The sequence below is a fragment of the Tupaia chinensis genome, unplaced genomic scaffold (assembly GCF_000334495.1).
Source record: "Tupaia chinensis unplaced genomic scaffold, TupChi_1.0 Scaffold000046_3, whole genome shotgun sequence".
Lineage (NCBI taxonomy): Eukaryota > Metazoa > Chordata > Mammalia > Scandentia > Tupaiidae > Tupaia > Tupaia belangeri.
Window position 1 is genome coordinate 5982020 of NW_006159504.1, and position 9990 is coordinate 5992009.

The window sequence follows — 9990 nt, forward strand, 5'->3', positions numbered from 1 at the left end:
GGGTGATTTCTCACTTTCTGTCTCCAATGTCTCTGTCTGTCTGGCGAGCGCACGCACCCTATAGTGAAAATCTCTCCAAAAAATAAATAAATAAATAAATAACCTTACTGGGTATTTTGTTTTTACCTTCGAAGGTCTGGTGAAAAACGCTCAAGATCATTCCATTTAGATGACCAAGATGGACATCCGGGGTGCTGTGGACGCTGCCGTCCCAACCAACATTATTGCGGCCAAGGCGGCGGAAGTCCGAGCGAACAAAGTGAACTGGCAGTCCTACCTTCAGTAAGTGCAGTGTGCTGTGAGTCAGGGCTGGTCATGTGCTTTCACATCAGACTTTTTCCCGGTCATGCTGCTCTGAGAGAGTCCTGGAAAAATACTAACACATGTGGGAGAAGCACTTCCTCCTTAGAGTAATGAGCTGTGTGGGGACAGCAGAGTGTGGTGGAAACAGCTCGGGGCCTGCTGGGGAAGCAGGGCTGCTTGTTGTACTTTTGCCTTCTGGTCTGGAAGGGAGGACTTCATGAATGAGGGGGAGCGTGCGCCGAGTGTTCATGGCTGTGCTGGGCCAGTGCAGCCCAGCATGCCGCGCACAGCTAGTGAAAAACATGGATGTTGGATTGAGAGCCTCCGTCCGAATTCTGAATCTCTATACCCGTTTGGTGATCTCGGAGGGTCAATAAAGTGAGTATGAAATGGAGATACACGTCCCACAGCCTTGTTACTACAGTAACATATTTGAAGTATTAAACACAGGTTGAATACAAGTGTGTTGAATACGCTCAATAAGTTTTAGTTCTTCTCCCTTCTTGTATTATGAAGAGTTCAAATGCTGGCCTTTCAGTATTCTGTATTTATCTGTAAAGTAAGCATTCATTTATTCTTGACCACATTTTTTTTTTTTTTTTTTTCTTTTGGAGAGGTTTTCACTATAGGGTGCGTGTGCTCGCCAGACAGACAGAGAGAGACAGAGAGACAGAAAGCGAGAAATCACCTCCCAGAGGGGATGGTCATGCCACTATCCCTTCTCCTCCATTCTCCTCTCAGGATCTTGGGCATGCATGCACACGTCCCCGGCGTGAGTTTTAAGCCACCGGGTCCGGGACGCGAACCACGGTCGACTACGTGGGAGTCCAGCGACATAGCCATTATGCTAACTGCTGGTTCCCTTGACCACGTTTTATTATGTTGACTTTTTCATGTATGTCTGTTTACAAACACAGATCTTTTATTTTGGTATATTCGTAATGGAGTCACTAAAGACATTTAGTTTGAATTTGCATATGCATTTTCAAAAACAAGTTGTGGAATGTGCAGTTTTATATTTAGCAGGTTGATTTGTAGTAGGAAGGATATGAAGCATACAGAATGATCCTTTTATTTCTGTTAATTCAGTCACTTCTCAGACATTTATTTATGACTTTCCAGGTTTGAGGCATTTCTCTGGGAAGATACAGAACACCATCCCTGAAGGATTTCATACTCTAGTAGAGAAGTCAGATGTATAAACAGATCATTAAAACTCAGCTGTTAGGGACCAGCAGGTGGCGTGGTGGTTGAGGCGCTGACTTTTACATAGCCGACTGTGGTTTGAGTCCTGGACCTGGTGACTTGAAAGTCACTCCATATATGTGTGTGTGCACGCCCAAAATCTCAGGAAAAGAATGGAGGAGAAGGGATTGTGGCATGGCTATCCCCTGCTTTGGGGGTGATTTCTCATTTTCCCTCTCACTGTCTCTCTCTCTCTGTCCCTCTCTGGGCGAGCAGGTGCCCTATAACAAAACACAAACTAAATGAAAACAGTCAGTATGTTAATTATGAGAATGGAAGGATGCACAGGGTCTGATAGCTGCATGGAAAAGATAGCTATTCCTGATCACAGGATGTTTTCCTGACGGCATGGTCCCTGAACTGATTTTCACGGAAGAGTGGCAAAAAAGAGTAGCCTTCCACGGGCGGGCCTGGTGGCTTTAGAGAACCAGATCCTGCGTGGCCGACTGTGCAGTTTGAATCCAGTCTCCAAAGACTTGAAAACACGTGGGGCTTGTGTGCGTGTGTGTTCCACGTCTCGACAAGATGGAGAAATGGAGGAGAAGAGATTGTGGCATGACTGCATCTAACTGGGGGGTGCTTTCTCTCTCTTCCTGTGTCTCTGTCTCTCTGGAGAGCACATATGCCCTTTGCCAGATTGGGGAAAAAAAAATGGTCTTTCCAAGTATCAGTAGAGCAGACGGTGGGAGCAAAGGCAGGGAAGCCAGAACAACACGCTGTGGGCGGAGGGGCGTGTGGAGACGGGTGGTGGTGGGCCTTCTGGAGCCCAGCAGTCGCGAGAGTGGAAGAGGCAGCCAGGGCCGGCCGCGAAGCTCCTGTGTGCCATTGAAGAGAGTTAGGACGCGTTTCTCTCAGTCAGTGCTTTACTTTGCTTCTCTTTCTTTTTTTGTTTTTCTGTTGTAACTTGCTAGAGGGGCACGTGTGCTTGCAGGGAGAGAAAAGTGAGAAGAAAAGTGAGAAAGCAACTTGCATGGAGGATGGTCAGGCTGCAGCCCCTTCTCCTTTTCTCCCTCCTCTCAGTATTTCATGCATGCCTGCACACGTGCCTAGCATGTTTCTCGAACCGCTGGGTCTGCCATGTGGGATTCAGCCACCTTAACCACTACACTACTGGCCGACCCAGTCAGTGGTTCTAAGCTGATACTTTTTTAAAAAAACATTTTATTTATTTCCTCTATGAGCAAGAGACAGAGTGACAGTGTTCCCAATAGGGTCCCGATGCCATGATCCACCCCCAGCCTGCCCAGGATCTTGGGGTGGACTCAGGGAGGTGTCTGGACACAAACCCAGAACCTTCCTGTGTGGGTCAGTTTTGCAGCATCACATTTTACCGCTGTGCCACTGTCTGACCCCTCAAGCTGATTCTTTTTTGAAAGATTTTTGTTACAGGGCGTGTGTGTTCGCCAGAGAGAGCAAGAGAGAGAGAGAGACAGAAAGAAAGTGAGAAATCACCCCTCCCCCCTGGCGGGGGTGTGGTCATGCCACAATCCCTTCTCCTCTGTTTTCCTCTCAGGATCTTGGGCATCCATGCACACGTGCCTGGCATGAATTTTAAGCCACGGGGTCCAGGACTACAACTGCGGTCAACTACACGGGAGTTTAGCAGCAAAACCATTCCACCATCTGCTGGTCCCCCTCAAGCTGATTCTTAAGCCACCCTGAGATTGACGCGAAGTCTAATAAGGAGGCTCAGCATGTAAAACAGATGAAAATGGTAGCTTAGTGGGGGGCAGTGACTGCCCCAGAGCCTTCTTGAGACTGCCCACCATCCCATCCTCACGAGGGTTCGGAGGTGCACGGTTTTGAAATCGCTGCTGTAGTGTTGGTCCACTGCAGCTCGAGCTAGGAGTCAGGTGACCAGGCCGGCCATTTTGTTGGATTGCTCTGCTGAGAACGTAAAGGTGGGTTTTGGGTAGTGAGCCCAGAGGCAGGGAGAGGTGTAGCGGTTGTTACGGTGGTTGGAGTGGGTGGACTGGAGAGATCTGAGAACATCTTAGTGGTGGATTTGAGGTGTAGGGGGTGAAGAGAGAAGTCTGGGGTCATTTCTGGGATACCACGAGAAACTGAAGGAAAGGAGGAGGGACTTGCTGATTTTCCCTGTTCATCGGTGTCTGTAAGCGCTCCAACTTAATCAGCATTCTGAGCTCTTTTCCCAATAACTTTAGTCCAAAGTGCATTTGGGCAGAGGACGAGGAGTGTCCTGTTTATAAAGCCTGAATCTGTTTATAACTTAAATAGAATCTTACCGCTGATCATAAAGCACTGGCAGGCGGGCAGCACTCTCTGCATTGGCATCTGGAGAGTTTTTTGTTATGTGCATATTTTTCATTGCTTTCCTTCTGTTCCTCTTGTCCCATGGCCTCTGTAGTAGGTATACCTTATTTCCCCTTTTCCCACCTCTGCGCTGTATTCTTCTGTCCATCTCACGGATTTCTAAACTCCCTTCTCTGATGGCTCTGGGCTGGTGCTCACCAGACACTCACCGTGTGCCCACTGTGGAGGCTGCTGACGTGGGGACACCGGTGAGCGTGGAAAGGGCCTCTGCGACACTTCCAGGTTGTCGGAGGCTGGACCCGCCAGGCTAGCACTCTAACTCCGGGTCGCGCTGTGCTGATACAGTAACGCCTGCAGGGGTTCCTCTTGTCAGAACGCTAGCTGCTTTTGTCCCTCACAAATTAGCGTGTTACTATGAGGATGTATTTTAAAAAGTGTATTTATACTTGATCTTTTCCTTATTCACTAACTCAGCTAGAGAGTGCGTAAGTGACGGGTGCGGCCGTGTTCCAGTTAAACTGGAATGCAATAAAACTGTGTCTTTGGTGTTTGTGTAATTTTTACATGGGGCAGATGCACTCACGAGGGAGGAGAGAGAGAAGAGAAAGGACTCTCTGGGGAGGACGGCCATGCCACAGGCCCTTCTCCTCCAATCTCCTGTAAGGATTTTGGGCACACACGCACACATGCCCAGTGTTTTTCAGAACATGGGGTCTGGGACTCGAACTGCACAGTTGGCCATATGGGATGTAGCTGCATTAACCATTATGCCGCCAGCTGGCCCCAGTAAAACTGTATTGTGGAGAATACAGAATCATCATCAAATACCATTTTTACTCATGAATTAAAGTCTAATGAGAAAGCAGACTTTTAAATAAGTAATACATTCTGAGAGACCAGCAGTGGGCGTAATGGCTGTGTCGCTGGACTCCCATGTAGTCAACTGTGGTTCGAGTCCTGGACCTGGTGGCTTAAACTCACGCTGGGCTCGTGCGCATGCGTGCCCAAGATCTTGAGAGGAGAATGGAGGAGAAGGGGTTGCCGTGTGGCCATCCCTCCGGAGGGTGATTTCTCGCTTTCTGTCTCTCTGTCTATATTTCTGGTGAGCGCATGTGCCCAATAGCAAAAACCTCTCCAAAAAAAAAAAAAAACATTCTAGTAAGTGTTAAAGTGCAGACACGTATCCAACGTATGCGTCTACGACAGTGGGAAATCCACAGCGGGCTCACTTCATTGGACTGTCTGTGGGGGGTGGAGGGGCCTCAGAAAGGCCTTCTGTGGCTTCCCAGTGGAAGGTCGAGCTGGGAGTCAGATGGCCAGATTTGTTGCTCTGTAAAGATGGATTTTTAGATGATTTATTTTTGTATCTGCGTATTTTTTGTTTCCCACTGGAACGTAGACTCACAGAGGACTGTCTAATTCATTGCTGTGCTGCCTGTTCCTTTTTTCTCTATTTTTTCATTTATGTCCTTTCCTTCCTCTATTTAAACATGAAAACCCTGCTATTTTTCTGTCAGTTTTCCCCATGTTCACGAGAGAGAAAGACAGAAAGAGAGAGATTTCTGACAGACTCTCACTATGTTGCCATCCTGGGCTAACAGGTGATGAAGTGGTTTCGGGGCGGGACCCCCACATGGTTCACCGTGCTTCAAGTATCGGACCTGGTGGCTTGAAACTCAGCCGTGTGTGTGTGCCCAAAATCCTGAGAGGAGACTGAAGGAGCAGGGATCGCAGTTTGGCCATCCTCCCCGCCCCAGGGGGTGATTTCTCACTTTCTGACTCTGTCTCTTTGGCAAGTGTACGTGCCCTATAGCAAAAAATCTCTCAAAATGAAACAAAACAAAACCATGTTGCAGTCCTGTCCCAGTGTTCCAGTGAACTAGGAGTACAGGTCCAGTTGCACCTGGTATATTCAGGTTGACCCCCAGAACTGAATTTGGGTCTCCCATGTGGCTTCCAGCCTCCCAAGCAAACCTCCATGCAGTGGTGCTACCTGCATCTGGGCCCATGTTGCCTCTTCTTAAAGGTGCCTGGCACATAGTAGGCTGCCAAGTAATATTAGTTGAGAAGTGGTAGAAATGAATAATAAGGCACCGGGAAAGTCATGACATGTTTCCTGTGCAAAATTGCGTCACGGCTTTCCTGATGAACCCAGTGTTTAGCATTCTTTTCATAGTACTACTGGGATGTAGGTTTTGGATCTTTTTCTCTTTTAAAGATGAGTAGAGGGAACCAGCAGTTAGCGTAATGGCTATGTCGCTGGACTCCCACATAGTCGACCGCGGATTGTGTCCTGGACCCGGTGGCTTAAAACTCACGCCGGGCGCGTGTACGTGCGTGCCCAAGATCCCGAGAGGAGAATGGAGGAGAAGGGATTGCGGCGTGGCCATCCCCCCTGGGGGGTGATTTCTCGCTTTCTGTCTCTATGTCTCTCTCTGTCTGGCGAGCGCACGCGCCCTACAGTGAAAATCTCTCCAAAAAAAAAAAAAGATGAGTAGATAGCTGTCACATAGGCTAATTAACATGCACATGTATATTAGTTTTTTTTTCAGGTTGTTATAGGGAGAGTGCATGTATGCGTGCGCAAGATAGTGAGCGAGCGAGAGAGAGAGAAACTGAAAATTCACCCCTTCAGCGGGGAGATGGCCATGCTACAATCCCATCTCCTCCAGTCTCTCTTGGGATGGGCATGCATGCATACACACCCAACATGATATTTTTTTTTAAATCTGGAAAGGATTATTTTTTAAAAAATTACTTAATTATTATTATTATTTTAGATTTGACTAGAGAGAGAGAGAAAGCAAGCTGCCGGGTCTGGGACTTGAACTATGGTCGACCATATGGGAGTCCAGTGCCTATAACCACCATGCTACCTGCTGGCCCCCACAGCATGATTTTTAAATGGCCACCAGGTCTGGGACTTGAACCATGGAGTTAGCCACGTGAGATCCAGCTGCCTTAACCTCCATGCCACCTGCTGGCCTTGTGCGTATTTGGTTTTAATTGGTCAATTGATTTGAAAGATTTTTCAGTGACTGCCTCTGCCTTGGGACTAGGTAGACTGCGATTCAGACTGTCAGTCTGACTAATGTGAAGGCAAGGACATGATCAGGTGGGTGCGTGATCAGGTGCCCGGTGCAGGTAAGGAGATAGTCTGCAGGAGGCTTGGATTAGAGCAGGAAACCCACTGGTGGACTGTCGCCAGGCTGGGCTGCTCCAGAGGAGGGAAGTCCAGAGGAGAGTAGCTGTCTGGTCCAAGAACAAGGACTGGTGCCTGGTTGGCTGTGGGGCATGAGAGATGGCACCACATGCTATTATGGGACTGTCAAAGGAAGACTCAGACTTGAAAGAATTTGAACAAAAAAGGAAAAAGGTTACCTGCAACAAGTACAAGACTTCAGAAAAATGGCTTTGCAATGAAAACCAAACCCAACCAAACCACAGTTATTTACATTGAGGAGGCTGGTAAATGACAAGGTTGGCAAGTACGGCCTTCGTGGTCACAGAGCTGCAGCTTTTTCAGGGATTACCCTGATCACAGAGGTGGTGACACACCTTTTCACATCAGCATAGCCAGACTGGGGAGTAACATGAATCATTTTAGCTAGGGGGTTCAGGTAGATTGTATTCCATGTTTCATGTCTTTTGTGCTGACCCAGGCAGGATGACCTTGTTATCTTGGTCTGTCCCAAGGAGCAGAGTGCATATATGTGAAGCGTGTGTTTTTGCTTCAGCTTCGTACTAGTCAGCCTGCAAGATTGATGATCTCAGTTCTGTCCTGTAGGGTCTGGGGTGCTCCTGGCATCCATGGAGGAAGCTGTGAGTGAGGAGTGTAGAAGATGGGGCCAGAGCTTGCACTGTGGAGAGCACCATGGCGGGGAGCCTGGAGAGAGAGAGATGAGGAGAGCCTTCCAGGAGCTGAGACATAGGAGCTGGTGAAGAAGCTGAGGAGCAGTGGCTTGAGGCTGCTGGGTGAATCTGAAAGCTGAGGAAGAATATCAAGAGTGTCAAGCAGGGGACCAGCAGGTGGCATGATGGCTATGTTGCTGAACTCCCAATGTAGTCGACTGTGGTTTGAGTCCCGGACCTGGTGGCTTAAAACTCAAGCTAGGCACATGTGTGTGTGTGCCCAAAATCCCAAGAGGAGAATGGAGGAAAAGGGACTGCGGTGTGTCCATCCCCCTGGAGGGTGATTTCTTGCTTTATGTCTCTGTTTTTTTTGTCTCTCCAGTGACTGCATGTTCCCTTTAGCAAAAAACTCTCTCAAAAAAACAGACTGCGGTGTGTCCATCCCCCTGGAGGGTGATTTCTTGCTTTATGTCTCTGTTTCTCTCTGTCTCTCCAGTGACTGCACGTTCCCTTTAGCAAAAAACTCTCTCAAAAAACAGCGTCAAGCAGTGGCTGCAATACAGACCAGCAGGTGGCACAGAGGTTAAGGCAACTTGATCCCACAGGGCTGACTACGCAGTTGAGCCCCAGACCCAGTGGCTTGAAAACATGCTTGATCCGTGTGCATGTATCCTCACAGTCCTGAGAGGAGAATCGAGGAGGAATTGCAACATGGCTATCCCTCCAACGGCCCTTTCCCATTTTCCCCCTTTGTTTCTCTGTCTCTGTCCCCTGGGAGCACACGTGTCCTAAAATAAACAACAACAAAAAACGAGAGAGAGAGAGAGAGAGAGAGAGGAAGTAGCCACAACTGTTACCTGTCTCAGAGAGATCTAGAAAGACAAACTCTCCTTTTGGTTGGTAATTGACAATTCTCCCTTTTGTCAGAAAAAATGAACTCCTGAGAATAGTTTTAGAAGATATTAAAGAATATGTTAGCGTGCTTGAAGCAGTGTGGAATAGGTACCCAAAAGACAGAACAGTGGATTACAAAGTGCAGGAGCAAATCCAAAGTAAGTGAAACAATTTAGCATATTGCAATAACACGTATAAGCCCTAGGAAAGTAAAATAAAATGCTGATTCCTGTGAGTACGTTAAAACCAAGATCTGGGGGCTAGACAGTGGCGCAGCAGTAAAACCCGATGTTCTGCAAAGCAGACCCACTTGGAAAGGTTCCCTGTTTGCGTCTAAAGACCTCCCTGAGTACACCAGGCACATGCGTGCTCATGACCTGGGCCTGGTGAAGCTGGGGGTGGATCATGGCTTTAGGACCCCTTTGGGAGTGCCATTTCTTTGTTTCTTTCTGTCTGTCTCACTCGTGGAAGAAATGAGTTTTGTTTTTTTTTTAATTAAAAAAAAATTCCGCCTTTGGAAAAAGAAAAAGGCGGGGTTGTGGATGGAGGTGACAGGAAGTCTGCAAGTTCTTCTCCTTGTCGTAGGGAACAGCTACTAGGACATGTGTTACCTTCCCAGGCCCTCGGTGGGCTCAGGGAGAGCTGTCCTCTGTGGCCCTTTGCTGGGCCCTGGCCAAGCTCTTCTTCCTTGCTTTGTATGCTCCTCCCTCTCCTTGGCCTCTCCTGGGAGCACGGCCTTCCTAAGTCACTCGCATAAGGATCCTCACCTCAGGGCCTCCGTGGGACACTGACCCAGCACAGCTCCGGGGAAGGACCACACTCCTGTAGTAATGTACACTGGGCCGGCCGCTCACGTCCAGCATTGGACTGGCCGGGTTTTGTGGAACACCAGTCCCTTGCTGTACCAGCTTTTTCACCTACTGAGTCGAAAAATATGTTGATGTTTGAATGATAAAAGCATGTTGGAAGGAGTTTACTTTGAACTTGTTTTTACTCCAAGTTGCTGGTATTCATCTAGTGCTTTTTCTTAAAATTTCTCATCGAACTTACTTGACCACTCAGAGTAGGGCAGGGGGTATTGTAGTTGCCATTTTAATGGTATGGAAAATAGTAGTCAGAGGGGTGGTGACGTGCTAAGCTTCACACCCAGAGTTAAAACTCTTCCTGAGATAGAAACAAATTCTTCTTATTTTTTTTTTTTAAATTGCCATAGGGTGTGTAAGCTTGCTGGAGAGACAGAGAAGTGAGAAACCACCCTCCAGGGGAGATGGCCATTATGCAGTCCCTTCCAAGGTTTGAGCTCCAGGAAACTTTGAAGCGGGGAGAGCCAGTGATGATGGGACCCCCTGCACAGGTGGAGGACGTAGGATAGTGCAGTGCAGGAGGCTGATGGGAGGACAGACTCTCAGGTGGGGAGAGGCT

At 48.2% G+C, this 9990-nt stretch overlaps 1 protein-coding gene across 3 annotated transcripts in view; it reads left to right on the forward strand.

The window, feature by feature from the left end:
• The first annotated feature begins 138 nt into the window (after positions 1 to 138).
• Positions 139 to 9990, forward strand: part of ATP6V1H (ATPase H+ transporting V1 subunit H) — a 137909-nt gene continuing 128057 nt past the window's right edge. For all 3 annotated transcript variants that reach the window (XM_006140886.3, XM_006140887.3, XM_027773809.1), the window contains exon 1: positions 139 to 282. In XM_006140886.3, coding sequence (XP_006140948.1) covers positions 170 to 282 — 113 coding nt within the window. In that variant the 5' untranslated portion in view covers positions 139 to 169. The remainder of the gene's footprint in view (positions 283 to 9990) is intronic.